At 40.0% G+C, this 20,691-nt stretch overlaps 1 protein-coding gene and 1 long non-coding RNA gene across 7 annotated transcripts in view; one reads left to right on the plus strand and one right to left on the minus strand.

The window, feature by feature from the left end:
• TECRL (trans-2,3-enoyl-CoA reductase like) overlaps positions 1–20,691 on the plus strand; it is a 69,712-nt gene that overhangs the window by 10,240 nt on the left and 38,781 nt on the right. For all 6 annotated transcript variants that reach the window (XM_042049881.1, XM_042049883.1, XM_042049882.1 and 3 more), the window contains exon 2: positions 13,248–13,299. In XM_042049881.1, coding sequence (XP_041905815.1) covers positions 13,248–13,299 — 52 coding nt within the window. The remainder of the gene's footprint in view (positions 1–13,247; positions 13,300–20,691) is intronic.
• LOC121674975 lies at positions 939–10,370 on the minus strand. The gene is made up of 2 exons (XR_006019912.1): positions 10,066–10,370; positions 939–1,246 (listed from the first exon to the last, which is right to left on the minus strand). It is a non-coding gene; the product is annotated as an uncharacterized LOC121674975 (long non-coding RNA).

The raw sequence follows: 20,691 nt of genomic DNA on the forward strand, positions 1-20,691 counted from the left end.
CACTAAGAATTCCTTGTTAGTCACAACCCTGGGCTGTGCTTCTTCAGGATTTTTACAAATAATCCTGCACTGGTTTGTTGTAGACCTCCTGGCTGCTCTGTGGATTCCAAGTTATGTCCTTAGGCTGACTCTTGACACTTAGATTGCAGTGTCTGTTTCAGAGCACGATACTTAAACGTTTCTTTCAGAATGGATTCTCAGTTTTAATACGTTTGTAAAGCTTACCATCTCTGCAATGCTATGAGTACTTGCTGGTATCTAAATGTACTCTGCTGTGCCCTGCTTATTAGATTGGAACAGGCAATTAAAAAAAAATTTTAGTTTTAAACAAAGGGTCTTAGCTAAAAGAGGTGTTCTGAGGTTTTTTTTTTGTTTTTTTGTTTTTTTTTTTTTTTTGTTTGAATAACGTGAGTAAAACAATATAAACTACAGCCAAATTGCATAAGTAGGATGAGAGGACTGGGTAGGAAGGAAGCTTACAAACCCATAAATAACAGCTAAAAAATGCTTCATAAATATTTTCATCACAATTTTTGTGATTTATTGTCCCTCAGTGAAAGAGTTGGTCTCTTGCCTGCCATGAAAATGGGAATCCTAATTTATTTAGCCTATGGAATTTTTCAGTAACTTAGTGGAGTTTTGAGACTTACTGTTTTCTAGAAAAAAAAAATCCCCTTATCCTCATTGGCAAGAGCTGGAACAGGTAGATAAGTTTGCTTCAAATGTTTAATTTAATGCCTTTGAAATACGCAGAGTGGAATACTACCAGATTTCCAGTGTTCTTGGTAATTTAAAGGGTGTTTTTGCAATTTGTGTGCCTAGTTAATGGTAAATGACTCATTTGTTCATTCCTAATGGGGCAAAATATTTTTTGCTATTTTTTTTAATGTACCCAAAGAAGAAACGTGTCCAAAATGGTCAAATAGGATGACTATTAATAACAATTTTGATGATAGCGTTCACATCACTTTATTAAGTGTTATTTACACCGTTAGTTTATCTACATACATTTAGAATTAGGTTTTGATCAAAATAAAGACTATGTCTGTTTCTTATCTTGAGCTTTCCTATAGTGTCATTAAAAGAAATATAATAAAGAAACAGCATTAGGCAAAGAGCCACATTTCAGGAATCTTTCTGTGCTGCATGCTGCTGGGATGATACCAGACCTGTGTTTTAATCTTTATTCTGAATTTTTCTGACCTTGAAGATTTTCTACACCTCCTCCAAACCATGGACTCTGCCCCTGTAGAGGTGAAAAGAGAGACATGAGTGGTGATTGTATTCAGAGGTAAAATACACAGAGGGTAGCAATAACAGCAGGAAGCCTCTGCTCAGAAGCAGGAATATATGTTCAATTTACATAGCCAGCAGCATGGACTTTTATAAAAATATTTTTGGCACAGTACCAAGGGATTGGTGCAAGTACAGTATAAGGCTGAGATTTCTAAGACTGCCTAAAGAATTTGGTTTCTGTATGCTCATTCACCTGGCTGTTTAAGTCCCTTTATTTGCTGTGATAATCCCCTCCTAAGTCAACCCTGACAGTACAGAAGTTGAGTTGCTTGCTTCCATGAACACTTGTTATTATTGGTGACCTTAATTTCAGTTGGTTTTTAGAGCAAACAAGAGTCTGTTGTACTGGATTCTGCATAATTTTCTGTTTAATTAAATATAACTGATACAGGGCCAACATGACACTTCTAATGCCTGTTTTCTGTTTGCAAGACAGTTATGATTAACTTAATTTCTTGGGTTTGCATGTAATTATTGCTTGTCAGAATAGGAGAGAGTAGGAACCATAGATTTTAAAATGTATGTATTTAGATTCTTATTGCATATTACTAGTGGTTCAGAATACTATGATTTAGCAATGCATTTTTAATGTTCTCAGATGAATCTAAAGGGCCAAACTGTATTATAATGGCAGAGAGAAGAACCCTTTCTTTCTCCACGCAACAGAAACTCAGGCAGAGTAATTCAGTGCTTAATGCTCTGTGGTTAAACACCAGGAGCTGCTTCCAGAGGTTGATTTCCTAGGAGGCTCTTGCATGTGCTTCTGAATCCCATTCAGATTAGTGGGAGCTCTGTAAAGTCTGCAAAATTATGGTACATTTAACTAGTTCTGGTATTTAGCAAGAAATTATTTCCTGTCCTCAATGCAGTGTCAGGGATTTAGAAAAGGTCTGTTTAGCTGTGTGAGCTTGAGAAACCAGTTGGCACCAATCCAAGGTTTTGAATCCAGCACAATTAAATCTCTGAGTTAATTCTCCATCTGAAAAAGGAAAATAACATTATTTCCTTTGGTTTTCTTACCTATCTTATACTTTTGGGAAGGATCAGTCACTTAGATTAAGTGGTTATTTTAAGTTCTTGATTGTCTTTAACTTCAAGGAACAGAATAAATACATATTTGTCTGCTTTTAAACTTTTAAGACACATTCACATCATATTGCAGGCTTTTCTACAACCAGGAAAGGCAGAAAAAAATACTGAAAGGAAGCAGGAGGAGAGAAAAATCCCAGACATTTTGGTCCCATAGTCATGTCCTGCAGGAGTTGGGTCCTGAAGAAAATTACCTAATCTTGCAAAACTTGAAGTAAAATTCACACGAGTCAGCAACACCGGAGCTTATTTTGCACATGCACGCTGTGAACATGAAATTCTTTATGGGAGTATCATTTCTTTTATTTAATATTGTCAACCTACTCTGGGGACTTTCTCTGCTATGGATATGACATTATGCAAGTAGTTTGGCACACATGAGCTTTTGCAGTGAGTTACTTAAAGAATTTAGAAGAGGAATAATAGCAGTGTGAGATCTTTTTCCCCAGATTTGCTCTTGGTACAGAAATTAATTCCGAGGCGATAAGCCATGGAGAAGAGGCTTCTGATTTTGGGGGATGGGGAGGGAATGGAGGAATCACAAACTTGCCTCACTTTATTTTTTTTTTTTTTCCCCAGTTATTCTACAAAATGTCCCCAAACTAGGGGAAGTCTCCAAGTGGGGAAAGTTAATTTAAACTCAGGCTACAACTGCCCTTAAAAGCAGTACATAAATGCTCAGAGGAGGTGCCTAGGGACTAGGCAATGAAGTTGTGAGGAGGTGTACGAGCAGCCTCCTGCTCCACACACTGCCCATGACAGGACAAGAATCCAGGTGTCTGGGTCAGTGTGCAGGACAGCATCCTGGGTTTTCCTTCCTTCTTTCCCTGCTCCCCAAGGAGGCAGGCCCAGGAGAGGATGTCTCTGAGCAGGAAGGTCCTTACCAAAGCACCCAAAGGCCTTACAAGAGCTGGTGCCTGAAAGCCACAATTAGGAAAATTTAACCAAGCAATTTGGCCCATATTTTGACAGTTAAGAGATGGTAAATAACAGTTTAGTGTCTTGTGGGCCAATCTTCACCACTTGAATATGCACATCAATACTGCATTTATGTGAAGATATTCTCAGATTAATAAATAGTTGAATAATAAGTAGCTGAAACATGAATCATACTGGTTTCTTGCTCAGTGAGTATTTAGCAAGGAAGGAATCTCTTCTTTGGCCAGTGTAAAACAGCAGGTGAGCCTAGATGATCAAAAGTCCCTTTTTTCCTTGCAATTTATTAATTTGTATGGATGAAATTGCTATCTCTGTGTAAAGAGGAAAGCATGTAATTAGTGATTTCTTGTAACAAATATTTTCAATTAAAAAGCATCACAAAATGTCTAAGGATTTTGGCTTCTGTATTACTTCCAAAAAGCCACAGAAAACAGCAGAACACACAAAAATCAAATCTTATAAATGAAAGAAAACAATTCCTTTTTGTATTTTTTAACAAATAACCCACATTTTTTTTTGCCACCCACAACTTATGAAAAATACATAGCTACTCAAAAACTGTTTTACTCATACATAGTTCCAAAAGCCTGATGTAGGTTGGTTTCAAAGTTATCGATGTGCAGTGATTTGATTTATAAATGCTGTTAAAGCAACTCATAACTGTTTCTTTTATAGCACTCATTGTATAATATTTTTTTCTTCATATTAACTTGTAGTAAAATGTATTTTCTCACAAATGGTGCAATGTAATTAACTTTGCATGAGTTGCTTTTAAGGCAGAAAGTGTTACACAATACAGTTTTTACAGAACAAATCACCTCTGGGGGAACCAGCAGAGAAAGCTTTTTCCCATCAAAAGCCTCGGAGCTCAGTAGTTTTGTGCTGTACGCTTTTGCAAGTTAAGCTGTAAACAGAGGTGGAAACTCAGGTTTTGGCTACTATGCAGTGATCCTCCTTTTCAGAACACTTCCTAAGGCCTGCAGAAGAGAGCTTGCTCCCTCAGATGTGCAGGAAGAGCCTCTTTTCTTGATGTGTTGCAAAGATAATGGAGGCTACTTTCCTACTGTTCATTAAACCAGCTCTCCATGCCCCACCTCATGCCCTCTCCCACTGAAATCTCTTTGTAAAACCCAGTTAGTGATAGATAAATGTTTTTAGTTGACAATACACCCTGTAGGAACATTTACCTGTATGTTTGTGAGTGTAGGCATGCTGTGCAATGCCTACAATGAATGTCATGTGAATATTGTCATTTTTAGTGAATTAAAAGGCCCTTGCATAGACACACATCTGTGCATCAACACAGTCACTTCTACATACACAACATTTCTTGCAGAGAAATACTACAGTGTGTATATCACTACATCTTTTGCCAAAGATGAATTAGGGCTTATTCTGATTGCTCTGAAAGGCCTGTCCTTCTCTGAATGAGTTCATAAGCATTTTTTTGGTTGAAAATCACCTAAATCAACAAAGTGTCTTTGTTATCTGCATGTGATGACTTAATAATACAATGAATTTACCCTGGCATGTCAGCAAAGCCATTTACATGCAGAAATGCTGTCTCTGGTATCAGAAATCTCTTCCCCTTGCCTGCGGGTTGCTACTCTCTCACAGAAAGTGAACAGCCAAGGAGAGCAGTCATCACTGTCTCTTGCACAGTCAGCTCTAGCAAATAAAAATAACTTCTCACATCATGGCTTGAAGGTTAGACATACCACATTCATTTTAGGTGAGCAAATGCAGTCATTAAAGTAGGCAATGAAACTCTGCAAAGGAACTCTTTGCAGTACCAGAACATTGCCTCTAATGTCAGATTCTCCCCATTAGCCTCATTCTAGGGAAGCAAAGTAAAGAAGTCCTTTCCCAGGAAAGAGATTAATACCTTCATGGCCATTTTAGGTATTCCCCCCCCCCCCCTTAAATCTTTCACTTCTAATATTTCACTTCAGAGGACTATATATTCTTCTTTGTGGAGAATGAGCAGAACCTGTGACCATCCACAGCGGCCTCATTTCACGCAGAGGATTTTTATCATCATTTTTCTCATTCAGGCAATCTGTCATTGAAGATGTGCCACCACTGATGCCAGAGATGCCCAAAGGGGCTGAATAACCAGCTGTGTCAAACTAGGGGGCTTACTATAGTAAGACATGGATATGCTGAGTCCCACATAGCAGCAATTCCCACAGCAAAATGGCTGAATTTAGTCTGATTGCTGTAGAAGTCCTCTTTTTAAATTTCCTTTTGGAAGGAGGATTTTGTGGTGTCTTTTACTGTACATTTTCACAGCATCCAGCGCAATGGGGATCTGGTCCCTGCTGGGGGGCACAGCAAAAAAATACATTTATAAAATCTGTGTGTTTTCTTGCCTGTAAGAATTGAATCTTATACCTAGCCTCCCGTGCTGGAAGTGATGACAGTAGTATTTTCTTCCCCAGTTATTACTTATACTTGGTAAAGTAGGTAAACATATTCAAATTCTGCTGTAGCAATGCATGACACTTATTTCTTCCTGCTCTGCTAGAAATTCACATAATTTTAATGTCAATATAGCTACAGATGGTTTCAGATGAAAAGAGGCAACTCTACATATAACTTCTTGCTTGCTGCGAGATGGCTTTTTAAACGGAATACCTGGAGAAATGGCCTTTGATTTTTCTAGAAGAGAGAGACTGGGGAGGGGAGAAGCTGGTACCTTTAGGGCATTTAGCATTTGTAAAGGGATAATTTAAAGAATTACAGAAGCTGCAACAGATGACTAATGCTTCAGCTGATACTAATCAAAGCTTAGAAGTGCCTTTAAATGACAGGTTTTATGCATCTCTTATTTTAGATAAAAAAAGCCTAAGCCTGGGGAAAGAGTAAAGAAACAAATATAATAAATATTAAAAAAAAAATTAAGTTTCATACAAAGTTCAGCAAAAACAAGAGAGTGAATTTATGATACACTGGTGGTGCTCCAACTCTTCCTGAACATAAGCCATTCTGGCCAGCAGTAAAAGGCAGCTATGTTACCAGAGCAGTGAATATTGCCAAAAATTCTCAACAGATACAGATTCCCAGCCAGTGTGAAAATGTCCTCTTTCCCACCAAAGTTATGACATTTTACCCCAGCCACACATTTGCCTTATTGCATTAAAGATAATTCACAGATTATTGCAAATTATGAATGTACTGGAGCAATACCAGACCACAGGGAGCAGTAGATGTTTTATTAGTCTAATAGCTAACAGCACAGCCCATGATGGAAAGTCAGGTGCATAATGGCATCTCATATAGGCATTATTGTAGCATTAAAATACTCCTGCATGTGATTTATTGCTCCATCAGAACATGCTTCAGGTTCTTTCTGAAGTCAGACGTGTGATTCTTCACAAAACACCTGAGCCATGTAGTCATGGATCTATAAATACCCAGCAGTATATGTTAATGCTATTATTATATCTGCCTATGTTTAAGCAATTCTGGATTTTAAAAAAGTCCTTAAAATGCAAGATTTTCTTTCTTAACAGCCACGTTTCTTGTGCTTCAAAAGAACAAACTGTTGCAGTCAGAGACTCTCTACCAGAAGTACAGCAGTCTCCTCATTGCACTTGGTATTGAATAATGAATAGTACTTGGATTTCTAACAGACCTGATGCTGCCTGGTTGTTCTCATCTATCACCCTCATTTCCCATTCCTATCTGCTGCTTCTCAGCTTCCAGCTTCCCTCCATGGACCTGCTTTATTAGCCCTGCTGCTCAGAGAGCCACTTGTTTTGACAAAATAAATTCTTCTGTGAATTTTCTTTTGAATTGGTTAATCTTTTGGCTTTTTTTTTTACTTCATGCAGTCCCCCAAATAGATTGTGACCATCTTGTGCTAAATATTGGTTGAGTTTCTTTGGTGCACCTCTTGATTTTAAATTTTAGCAGTCTGTGTAGATATAAAAAAGCAAAAAAAAATCTATACAGACATTTGATAGAAAAGGGAAGACAAATTCAGAGGTGCCACAGCTAAGCCATATGCTTTATCTGTGCTAGAACTGGAAATCAAAATCCAAACAAAAACATAAACCCCACCCCAAGCCTCACTTTTTTCCTGAGAATTACAGGTCAGAATTTTTCTTTATTATTCTAAAAATATATTATTTATATTTTATTCAAGAAAACATTGTTATATATATTTATAATAAAACATTATAATATTTATTTTAAAGTTTCTGTTATTATTTTTCTTTTATATCATTTTTTTTTGGTCACATAATTTGTTTTTACATGAATATCCCAAATGTTGCTGTCTTTGAAAGCAACAGTGGGAAAAAAAATGAATCTTGATTTTTTGATGAGGTAGAATTTGGGAAAGATTGCATTACAAGTTAATTCTGAAATATTTCAATCTGTTGTGACACAATAAATATTTCAATCTGTTATGACACAATAAATATTTCAAGTTCAATTTATTTTACAACTTAATAGTGCATTTATTTGCATATTATTTCCTATTGGGTTGTTTTCAATGACACGAGAGCCATGTGTTATATTATTTTGCACCGTCATGATAGATGTGTCATAAAATAATGCAAAAGTAATGACAGTTTCATACAGATGAGGGATAAAAAGTAATGAAAATAACAACAAAATGAATTTCCAGCATGTGCCAGAAGCAGATTTTAAAAAAAAAATTTCTATTCCATTTTTAAAATTTGAAGTCAACACAAATTTACATATCCAGGGTTTTGCCAGAACAGCTCCATTTCCCTGGTAGAAAAGTGTTGTGACTGAGGCTTCCTGACAAGTTCTGCTATTCAGGTGCTGTGGTGAACAGTAACCTTACTCAATCCCCCTTAATAAAAGGTCAGAGGACCAATTCCAGTCCGATTTGCTCAGAAATTGGTGTACATGTTGAATTCTGTAAACTGAGGCATGGCTTGCACACCTTCTCTCTGCTAATGAATTACATTCTCTTTACTTCCACTCTCATCTTTAGCAGAGAGAGAAAAAGCTCTTTTTGGTGTCTGACACCTTTTCAGGCAATTATTTGCAAAGAGAGAGGATTCTTTTTTTTAATAGAAATACCCAGCTATCAGTACAAAAACAATTAATCATCTTTAGAGACAAACTTGCCTGGTGTACATTGACATGACTGCACCCAGCAAGCATGTGGCTACGTGTATTCTTAGCTAATTTGGCCCATAATCACTGGAAATACTAGTCAGATTATCTCATATGCCAAGGTTCATGTGACCAGTTAATAATCTGGAAGACTGTTCAGTGAGACAGCCCTCTACTTACGGACGTGTGCTGGAAACTACTTCAGCTCAAGCCATAATTCGGAATATCTCCTGGTTCTGGAAAGACTGGATTGAGAGATTGAGATCAGAGCCAGCTGTTTGGGAGCCACTTCACTGCAGTCTACTGAGTAAAATACTGCATTCTGTATAAAGCCTTTGTGTAGCTGCTGACAGCACTTGTCTATATGTAGTTACCTCTGTGTCATTTCCATGGTGACCTCATTTATTTATATCTCTTTGGGCATGACCAGCACACTGGTTCACCAAGAGAGCAGTGTGGGACACACCAGGGAAAGGTTAAAGCAAAACAGTGCCAAATTTTTAATTCTGTCTTTGAAAACTGACAATAAGGAAGAGCCAGTCTGATCTGGAAGTCAAATTCACGAAACACAGAACTCTGTTAGAACAGGTGTTTTTCTAATTAACTTTCTGTGGAATGCTGCTGGTTTCTGATAATACAGCATGCTCCCAAAACAAGGACAGGGTGGAAAAGCAGTAATGATGAAGTATTTGTTGAGTACTGAATTTGGAAATTACCTGGCTTTCCCATTAGCTGGTTATCTGTTTTGCAGCCAGATCCTCAGCTGCAATAAACTGATGTCACCCCTTTGAACAAATTTACCCTGGCTGAAGATGGGGTGGTGGTTAATGAGCAGCTGGAGTGGAAGAATTTCTGAATTTCTGCAATTATGGAAAATGCCTATGATAAAGTAGGTGACTCAGCAGTGCAGTGGTACTGATATGTCACAAAGAGAAAAAAATATTCATAGGGAAATGTTGAATGAAAGATTACTTATTTGCTGAAATTCTATTATTCAAATTCTTATTGATATTCTGCTGACCTCTGACCCCTACAATAATTCTTTAGTGCAAGAACTGTGTGATGCAATTACATACAGATCACCAGATTTGGCATAATTCCTTGACTTATAAATGTAAAAGAGGTATGAAAGTGGATAACTATCTGATTAGCTTGCACTCACAAAAGGCAGTATTAAGTTCCCTTAATATCTTCCACTTAGTGCTCTTCCTTGAGTCATAGCATAAAATACTAATATGGTATTTTAAATCTTAAAAAGAAATGTGATGCTTTGTGCATTGGTGTTGAAAGGAAGAACAGAACTGGTATGGATGACCCAGAAGGTCCTTTAATTATTGAATTCTTATAAATGAAAAGTTGCCTCAAATGGAAAAGCAAAAGTTTTCTGGCTGTGAAAGTACAGGAAAACCAGGATTTGACATTTTTAAATCATCCTTTTCTGAATGAAAAGTGTAATGAACGGAACCCACAGCTGTAAAATATGCATTTATTCATAACATTTTTTCGAGAAAAAGTAGTCTGGCACCTTACACATGATAGTCATTTATTAGAAAGTTGACTATATTTTAAATCTGGTGTTAGACTACAAGTTAAGAAGTTGTAGGGAAAAACTGGCTTGACCATCGGACTGTAGAAGATACATACCAAATAAGAGCAGAAATCCGTCTTGCTTTAAACAAATTAAGGGTGGTCTCTCACTCTGCTTTGCCTTTGCATATTTGGAAAGTGCTGAAATAGAAGAAAGAAAGGGTTATAACACTTTTAGAAATATTTCAGAAGAATGAGAGTAAGACTAATAATTACAGTGAAATATTCCAGAGTGTTTTATTCAGTTAGCAGGAAGGGTAATAAGGGCAGATACTTTCCCAGTCCTGACAATTCCTCAGCTTGTATTGATGTACAATGAAAAGAACAAAAGATAACTAACGGTCTACGAAGAGGACACCCTTAGTAGTAAGCTGGTGTCTCAGCATCCATCTTCTCACTGATCAATATAAGAAACTATAACTTCACTGGTTGTTTTATGAGGTCTTTAAAAAAGCACACAGAATTATCAAGATCATAAAAAAGTGTATTTCATTCTTTTGTGGCTATAGCCTCATTATTCTGCCTGGGAAAGGACACCGCGATTCTTCTATGTCACAACCCATTCTGAAGGGAGAAAGTATTTGTGTTATTTTTCAGCTCACAATCTGTGCAGTTTGTCTCAAGTGGAAGGTCCTCTTCTAAGCCAGCTGGCTCATAAAACAAGTGTCCTGCTGCCCTCCCGGCTGGATGTGAGCTCCATGCCTTCCCTTGGCCCCCACAGCCTGTGCAGAGCCATGCAGAGCTGCCAGACTGCGACTCACCAGCCCAGACATCTCTGGGCCCGGGCTGGCAGGGCTTAAACCAGCTCTGGCCTGAAGCAGCTTGGATGTAGCCAAGCACAGCAGTGCTCCTGCTAATGAGCTCTGCCTTGCTCAGGGGTGTACAGAGCACGGCCCTTCCAGCTGCTGCTGTACGCTGCGAGCGCCGGCCTTGGAGGTGGGGAGTGGTGTGTGGTGCTGCACATCACACACCCCATGGGCACACTCACCGGCTCCTGGGCTGCAGCAGGACACTGGAAGCACTTTGTGACTTTTAAACACCTAAGGCATGTGGATGGTTCCACAGGTAGACCTAAAGCATGAGCTTAGATCAACTTTTTAAATAGCTGAAGTTAGGCTCTGCCATAGGATGATTTAGAGGGGAGAAAGCACTGATTGTCTCAGGATGAAAAAAAGGAGAGGGATGTAAAGGTAGAGTTGCTAACGAGGGCTGGGCTAGCATTTGGAAGAGATTGAGAGCAGCTCTGCCCTGAACTGAAAACATACTCAGGAGAGCTGGAGATGGAGACCTAGGCTGTGTTTTGAGCAAGCACTGCTTCGTAAGCATGCTAAGCTTTACAGTTTTTCAGCTTTCTTTGACTAAATCAGATGATCAGCTCTCCAGAGCATGGTTTGGCCCTAGCTACTCTGTCCCAGAACCCATCACAGTGAGGTGCTGACCTGTAGGGATGCAGGCCCTGCAGTACTGTGGCTTATAGTGTGTTTCTGACAAATTGGAAAAGACCATCCCTGTCCTTCAGCTGGCAATGCCAGCTCTAAATACCTGCACATCTGCCCTGTGCTAGGACACATGACAGATTTTGGTCTGCAGGCTTGTGTGCTGAATAGTTTTTGCCACCTAACAGTGCTTGCATCCATATCTGATGGATTCTGGGCTCCAGGCCTCACAGGTGGGAGATTACAAAGTGTGATAAAGCAATTTCAAACATTTTTAGAGGTTTTGAGAACCTAAGCCCCCAGCTCCAGTAGTCAAGTCCACAGAGGATGCACATGTGACAAGAAAAGACACATGGAGACTATGAGAGATGTGCTGTTCTATTGGGTGTTGCATGAAATGGCTTCAGTGCAACAAACAGATAAAATATTTTCTTTCATTTTTGAACTGAGAAAGATAAAAGGTCTTCTTTGTTTGCTGCAGCTAGGAAGAAAAGAGACTCCCAGGGCAATGCCTCTTGCCTGGCCCAGTACTGTTCAACGTGGTTTGGGTCAACACAGGTTTGGGGACAGAGAAAAGGTGATCCCTGGTTTCAAGGAGCCCAGGCCTTGATTTGGGTGGAGTTGGCATTGCTTAGCAGCCACAACATAGACACAAGTCAGGGTTTAAGTAGAATGTAATTTACAGCAGTTCCTGTAAATAAGGACTTCTCCAATGCCCAGTAAAACCCTCTGTAACTGTGGAAAATAGAGTGTTCTCAGCTAAACCCAAGGAAAAAGCTGGGAGAGGTCTGTACTTTACTGCCTTTTAGCACAGGTGTCATTTTACATCTTTAGATCATTGAAATCCATATTGAGCTCTCTGCCTGTTCATATTATTTCTGGAAGCAAGTTGGGTTACTCATAAGTACTGATAGCACATATATTTTATATTTGCATGGGGTGTCAAATAACATAAATTTTCTTTCCGTGCTGATTTGTTGCTTTGGAGTCAGCAATTTTATTTCGTTTCATCAGTATTTCTCCAAACTCAATCTTTTCAACAAAACAACCTATGTTAAGGTTTGACTGATCTCTACTAGGAGAATTTCTCATGTTCTTTTCTATACTTTTGCATGGTTATTGTCACAATCCACTAATAAGTAGCTCAACGTGCTACTTCCTCAAGAGTCCTGTTGCCTTTCCTGGAAAACAAAAGGCAAATCCAAGTCTTTTGCTCTAGTAAATGCTGTGTTTCTCATACAATTTGTACAAAGTATATTAAGAAATCAATATACACAATAAAACAGAGCCTAAAAAAGCCTCCAGACTGCCCTCTAACACTGTGACACCTGAATTGCTTCAGTGGACATGAACAAAAGCACGCAGAAGCAAACTCATTTCAGGCAGAAAGGACAGAACCTGCCACTTTTGCTACTGGCCTCTCCAGAGAACCCTTTCATATCTCTAGGAGATAGACCTCAGCATGCTTCAATCTAACTTTTAAGCTAAACCCTTTAAATTTTCCCACTGGTTTCACCTTGGGGGCAATTATTGCATCAAGCAGTGCCAGCAGCTTTCTCTCTTGACCTTTATGGTTTTTACCCTTCCATTGACCAGGCAGAGGTGGTCCAGGTGACATGTAAATCAAATGTGGACAATCCTTAATAACATACCAACATGTGAAAGCAAATTTTCTGATTTGTTTCATTCTAGCCTGAAGAACTTGCGGACAAAATTAAGCATATCTGCATTAGAATGGAGAAAGGATCCCAAAGTGAAGAAGAAAGAAAAACTAATCTGCATGAATTTTGCTTTCTTTTCCAGGTACCTCCAGCATCTACCCTTCTTGATGTGAAACACAAATTTCACAAAGCATGTAAGTACTATGGCTACCAGGCTGGAGGCATAGTTAGAGGCCTTTCACTTAGAGAAATTGTCAAATTTATTTTTCATGAATCTCACACAAAAGCTGAGACTGGCTTGACAGCTCCAGTGCTCAATAAGAACAGTGTTTGAACTAAAGTTCTATTGTAGCTATTGCAGATGGGAGAGACTGGAAGGAGATAACTGCATAATTTATCACTGCCAGCACATGAGGGGCAGTAGTTTTTATCTTGTTTTTAATGTTACACAGTGTCAATTCAAGACCAGTACTACATTTGTTCTCCCAGTGTTACACTGGATAAACTTCAATAAATATAGACTGCTTCAAGCTGGCCCTAAACTGACCATGTGGACCAAAGAAATACTGTAGTGGGGAACTCGAGTTCAGAGTGATTAAATGACATCTGGATTTAGGTTAGATATACAGAGGAAATTCTTTATGGTGAGGGTGGCAAAGCACTGGCACAGGCTGCCCAGAGAAGCTGTGGATGTCCTGTCCCTGGAAGGGTTCCAGGCCAGGTTGGATGGGGCACTGAGCACCCTGGTCTAGTGGGTGGCATCTTAGATACTGAGCTCTCATTAGTTTTACAAAAAAAAAAAGTGTGATCAACTAAAGGCTAGATCCCTTTTGCAACAACAACAACAAAAAGGTTGTCAGCCACTAATATGCCTGAGTTCAGAGTAGGGTAAGTAGAAAAAGCACTATGCTTCTCCTCTGTCCTTAGAATTTTATAAAACACTGAAGCTTAAGGCATCTGTGGTTGCACACGGGTTCAGTTGATGAAGTGAAAGGCTGTTAACCTGCCTGCTCTAAAGTTACTTATTTTCCCTCCCTGTAAGGGCTTGTAAAATACAAAATGGCAAAAGTTCAAAAGCCACCCTGCTGAATATGAAAAGATCGAGTGCATAAGTTTTAATATTTCAGTAAGGGTATGTCCTCCCATCAGTTTGTCAAATGCAGTGCACTTCTGCCTAGAATCTCTTAAATCAATTGAAACGGGATTTATATTGATGCAGTTTAAATTTGTTGGAGAACCCTGGCACAGAGGTTTATGCCAATATAACTGTGATGTGGTTTTTAATGGATTTGGGCTAAAATGATGCAAGATTGTGTACAAACCATTTCAATGGCACCTGTTTTGATATTAAGAAGCATCTTACTCCTCAAGTACTCCCAGTGATGTAAGTGGAGCTGAGTGTAAAGGAAGACAGTAAGCATACAACAAAGCACAGCACACATCATGAACCAAACCTCTGGCAGTGCAGTGTTTTACAGCGCAGGGAAGGGCTGGCAAGTGCCTTCAATGCTTTTTAAGTTCTCAGTTTTTTACGTCAATTCCTCCCATTCCTTGGAGTACACCATATCAGTGTCCTCTGTCCTTTCTTCTCATTTCAGCTCATTGCTTTGATCTCTCTTTTCCAGTTCAGCCTGGATGTTGTTGTCTCATGAGGTTCCCCCCCTTCCTTCTTTCCCGGTTGCAAAGATCAAACCTTCACTTTTTTCTCTTTGTATAGTTAGTGGGATGACAGCTAATAAAATATTGTTCTCTTAGGCAAGGGCTGAGAAGGGGCTGAAGCTGATCTGTGGATACCTTTGGTTAGCATGCATTTTGTACTAGCTCATGCATTCATTTCTGTCATTTTGTGTGTGCCAGACTCACATGTTCCCCTATAATCTCTCATTAAAACACACTCCTACGCACACCCCCTTACAGTCTCCCTGTCTTCATACACTCTCCTTTGATCACCCATGCAATTAAGCTTTCTCCTCAGCTGGTATCTTGTCAGCCCTTCAGTGAGAGGGACCCCTGTGCAGCAATTTCACAAGCATCATCTCTGTCACAGATCAGGTTTTGCTGCCTGATTCAAGAAAGGAGGAAAAAGACTGAATTGTGAATTGCAGCACAGGCTGTTAGACATTAAAATAAAAGAAATGAAATGCAAGTGACACGTGCCGTCTTAGTGAAAAATAATTTCTAAGTTAGCCAAATATTAGTTTGGATCTGCATTTATACAAAAGGCAGAATAAGGATTTAGAAGTCCAGGAACAAACACTGAAATACTCCTCAGCCTTCACTTCAGCAAAACTGTCTCTACTGAAACAATCCCAGCAAGGCCTAATCCTGTGCTTTTTGTGGCATTGGGTTCATGGGGGCAATCCCAGTTTCATCACCGGTGATTCAGGGATCTTAGTGGAGAGTAACCATTTAAGACAAAGTGCTATTTTCATGGGAGTTCAAAGGCTTTTTCCAGACGGAAGCTGAATCATCCCCTGGCTGCTGTAGCCACTGCCTGTGGGAGGGACGGGCAGCACCAACTGGGGTCAGCCCAGAACAGCAGATTCCCTGCTGCAGCCCCCTCCAGCCATCAGCTCTCTGTAACAGATGTTAGAGCCAGGCTGTCATGCTTAATGGCAAACATCACACCTGCCCACCATGGATCTGTCTAATCCTTTTTAAACCTACTTACAGTTTTGACCTCAGCAAAATCCTCTGGGAAGGAGTTCCACAATATAAGTGTGTTGTGGACAAACGCCTACACTTCTACAGCTTGATGTTTTCTGCCTGAAATTGAGTGGCAGCTGTGTGTCAGGGTATCACTGGACATCATGCTGAGTTGTCTGAGGCATGGGCAAAGAAGCCTCAATCAAATTGGTGCTGTGTGCTAGGAGACTTTACTAGAATTTTCCTCATTCCTTTGGCTAGCTGGCAGACATGCAACCAAGCCAAAAACTAAGTGTATAAGAAAGAAGTCTCTTGACCCATTTTCTCAGTTGCTTATAATGAGTTAGGTACCTGCCATTTTCTTTATCTATACAGATTATGTTTTCAATGGAGAAAGAGATAGCTTGTAGGCTAAAATTCCTGAGCTCTTGTCCTTGGCAATAACTTTTCACCTTTAATTTATTTTTATCCTTGCAAAATGTATTGGACTGCTGGGGGAGGAAATCTTACAGATAGAAAATGAAGAACTGTAATAATAATGCTAATTCAAGTATCACATAACTAAAATAAAATACCTCTAGAACAGATAATATAGTGGAGTCAGTGATCATTAAATATTTTCAAGGTTACTGCATGAAAGTTGCTGAAAAAGCTCTTGAAAGAAGAGGAAGAACAGAAATGAAAGGGGGTAATAAGATCTCAGCAGTACTGTAACAAACTGATGGAGGCAACCTCTTGCACAAGGGGGACAGCACAATTGCAGCTACACTTTGAAGCCAGAAGGGTGAGCGTAGGGAGGCCAGAAATTACCCTCTAGGCAGAAGGAGCAGGCAGGGAAGGCAGGAAGCCTAGTGATGTGTGGAAGGAAAAAGTGAAGTCCAAGAGACAACTGAAAACATCATGTCAAGGGTATCCTGGGCTGCAGAGGGAAATAAAGTGCTCAAGGAATAAGGAACATCTAAGCTAAAAGAAGTTATACAGGGCATTTAAAATAAGCCACATCAATGAAAGCAAATCATTAATACAGAAATTGTCAGTAGATGGCACTCAAGAATAAACAGCATAACTTCTAAACAATATGAAACTTCAGAATCTTGCCATACCATCTTGTAACTGCTCCTTATAGGTATTTCTATAGTGATCCTGGGACCTATGTTCCCTGGAATGCTGCTGAAATATTTTCTCTTGCTTTTCTCTAGAGAGAGGACGAGGAAAAAGACAGTGCAATTCCTTCTTCATGATGGGACCAATCTCTCTTTTAGCCTCCTCCTTACAGTAGGGCAGTGTGTTAGGGATCATCTGCCAGGTTTTGCCTACTGCTCTCATCCTGAGTGTTCCCCAGAAGCAACAGGAGAACCCTGCAGATTCCACCACCCTGCAAACCCCCTGGTCAGAGCACCCCCTGTCTGACTGTCTGCACAAAAGCAAATCAGAGGCTCCCGTGCAGGCCCTTCCACCACAGCATTCACCAACGCCTGTCAAACACTCCCACTGACTTCCAGGTGCTTGAATAAGATGTTTATTGCCTAGTGCAAGGAGATGTGCTCTCAGAAGACAAACATAAGCAGAAGTACCAAATCACACAATACTTTTCCCTGTGCATATTCTCCCTCCTCCCCTTTTCAAAATGATCTGTTACTGCCTTCAGCTCACTTCTACCCCCAGTTGTCTGTCAGTAGTGCTCTGCTCAGGCAGTGCTCAGCAGCTGCAGGGAGAGCAGCACTTTAAAAAAACCAGGTTCTTGTTCACCCAGAACCCTGAAGCAGATCTTCAAAACACAGAACAGCAGAAATCAAGCTGATGGGGTGAAGGGCAAGGAGGAGAATCTCTCGTTGCTCAGAAATCACAAAGCAAGCTTTGTGAGCACAGCTCAAGGCACAAGAAGTACTAAAATTAATTCTTTAGTGGAAGAAGTCCTCTTTCTTTTCTCCTTTCTAAAAAGGCTGCTAAGCGTTTTCATGCCCTTAATGTGCAACTTTTCTGGTTTTCATGACATTTGAAATCTAACAGCACGATTCCAATAGCAAGGGCATCAGGAATAACTGTTTTTTTGCCAGGCCCTGTGCTGACACATAAGAGCAGGATGCAGAACTGATGCTGGAAAGGATGACTGTACTGCATCACGTAATTTCCTTCTGGAGGCTGGCTGTGATGTTAAACTGCAAGGCTCAGAGAGGTGAGGAAGGATGCTGTGGGGATTAGCCATTAAGAGCAGTACCAGGGAGAGCGGTGACTGCTAAGCCAGTCCTTGCCTACCGGCTCTGTATAATCAGGACTGTCTGATAACACAGTCTTGCTGAGAACCTGCAGTTCCTCTGATTTCTCCACACTGTCTATTACGGCTGGATTCTCAGGTTGCAGAAAGTTAATGAAATCTGTCAATTTTGATGCCTGGAGAGACTCATGTGCCTGATGAATACATCTGCTGGGGACTAAGAGAAGCTGAATTATGCTATTTATGGCTCAGCAAAGTTGACTTCATACTCTTGGCCTGTCAATCAGCCATGTGTCTCACAAACCAAAGAGACCCAAATAAGTTATATCTAGGGCACAGAGCCTTCCAGAGGGATCTTTCTTCTGTCCTATATTAGGAGATCAGGCTTTGAGAAAGCCAACATTTTTGAAAGAGGGCAAAGATCTGATCTCACCATGAGTTGCCTTGAGCTGGATGCACTCCCCGGACAGAAAGGCAGCTACAAAGTCTATAGCTTTTATCAGATCTCAAACTCCTTCCTCCCTGATTGTGTCCTAAGTAGTTCGCACTAGCCCAGAATCCATATATGAAGGAGTTTTCGAAAGGACAGACAATATCCTGCTGTGCAGGCATCTGATTGCAGAGCTCAGAGGCCCAGCATTACGTCCCCAGTATGGATTCTCAGAGCACACTGGGTTGGCAGTCACATCCAGCTATTGTTTTCAATAAATTCTCCCCTCTCTGCATTCATAACAACTCAATTGGAAATTACACAATGAAGGCAAATCACTGGGGATGGGCAGTTATTACAAATGGGCACTAAGAAGAACGGTGATTTCATCAGTGTAAATTGCTCATTCATCTGTGTTGATTTGTAAATGGAAATTACTAGATTAGGAGGGAACATGGTATTTATTCCATCCTATATTTATAATTTAGTTTTCTTTTGTCTTAGTCACACAGCAGAGATCAATAGAATACTAGTTTCTGATGAATTTCTGTATCCCTCAAGTGACACAATTCTAAGATCTTTTTACTTCTCTATGCCTGTCAATACAACCCAGTTTATTAGAAACTCCTTGAATTTCTTGTTACTTCCTCAGTGAGGCTTGTATATTCTGAAATTCTTTACTGTTTGCTTCCCAGCTCTGAGCACAAAGTAAGCAACAGCTCCTGCCACAAAATTCAAAGAGGTTGCTACCCTCTTCCTTCCCAGCTCAAAATCAGAGATCTCATCCATGAGCAAATTGCTTCCTGCCTGTGCAGCACGTGCCTGTAAGAACAAGGACCCAAATTCTTGCCTCAGGATGGGGCTTTAGTCACAAGACCAGCCCATCCAGTAACTGCATTTCTATCCTGGGCAGGGAGAAGCATCAGGAGGACGACCCCCTCTCAGCTTATTTGTAACATATCTGTGCAAATCTGGATATCCAAAATACAGGAGTCTGTCTGCTGGTACAGATTTGTGTGACCTGAATTTATGGCTTGGCTGTCAAAATAATTGAAGCCCTCCTGTGAAAGCTGGCAATTTTTTAAACTCCTTTGCAACAGCCAGTCAGGAAATGAGAATGGCATCATTGACCTAACACTGTTAAAAGAAAGGAGAAGCCAAACTGAGTTAACCTCTTGATTTTCATCCTCAGAGTGCATGAAGATTTGCCTTTTACTCAGACACCACACCCCCCATCCCCATTCTGTATTGGAATGACAGAAAACCAATTCTGGCTGTTTTCCAAAAGGGACAGACAATGCATGGAGCCCATCACATACCTCCAGAAGGTTCTGTGCACTTCACAGACACTGTTGTGCATCCTGAGCTGTGGTCATCAGCCTCCCATTTAAGCCCCACTCATGTGTCTCTGGACACTGCTAAGGCCCGGATTTTGCTTTTGGACATTTCTAGCTGGGGTGCTGAGATAACAGCAGTGAGAGCAAGCACCAGACCAGGCATCTGCAGTTCATTTCTCTGCTGAGCACTTGAATCTCATTATAAGTTACAGAGAAAGAGATACTAAAACAGTCTGAAAAGCCTCTGATCAGGTATCCATTAAGTTTTGCTTTCTGAAATACATACATGGTTGCAAAAATATTTTATGTATTAAATTAGGAAACGATGGTGGAGGTTTGGTTCACCAAGCTGATTTAGAAGCAGGGCACAGAGAACCTTAAGCAAGACTTTAAGAGATGGATTTTTAAAGCATTTTGGTCTCCAAAAGATAATAATAAAATCCAGGAGGCCCCCTGGGACTTTTGAGGTCTCCCGATTAACACTGAAATGAATGTGATGCTTAAGACTTAGGTCTTTAAGACTTGACCAATAGGAGTCATGCTATTGACTGGGGTGAGTTGTGTGCTAGACACCTTCCCCCTTTTGAACTTCATTTTCTCATCTATAAAATAAGAATAATTTACCTGCCTTTCATCCACCTTGGGATCTTTTGTCTGTTTTGGCTGTCATCCTGTAAGAAACACTTGGGACAAAGGATGACTTAAATATATGTTTAATGACCTATTGAACCAGAGGGAGTAAGGTGTCTAAAACACAAAAGCCAGGATTCATTAAATCCTTATAGAAATAAGATGACCTTCAGAAAACCATCAGTATTAAAATCAGCAATGGAAAAAGTGAAGATCAGCTCAAAAAATTTAATGAAAATTCACGTTATTTCTCTTTCTTTTTGACAGCTGCTGCATCTGATGTTATTGCATTTCATTAGCAGGATTACAGATATCATTTCAGATGAGT

This window comes from Corvus kubaryi, unplaced genomic scaffold, assembly GCF_017639235.1.
Source record: "Corvus kubaryi isolate FWS band 111438036 unplaced genomic scaffold, C.kubaryi_AGA036_p1.0 71, whole genome shotgun sequence".
Lineage (NCBI taxonomy): Eukaryota > Metazoa > Chordata > Aves > Passeriformes > Corvidae > Corvus > Corvus kubaryi.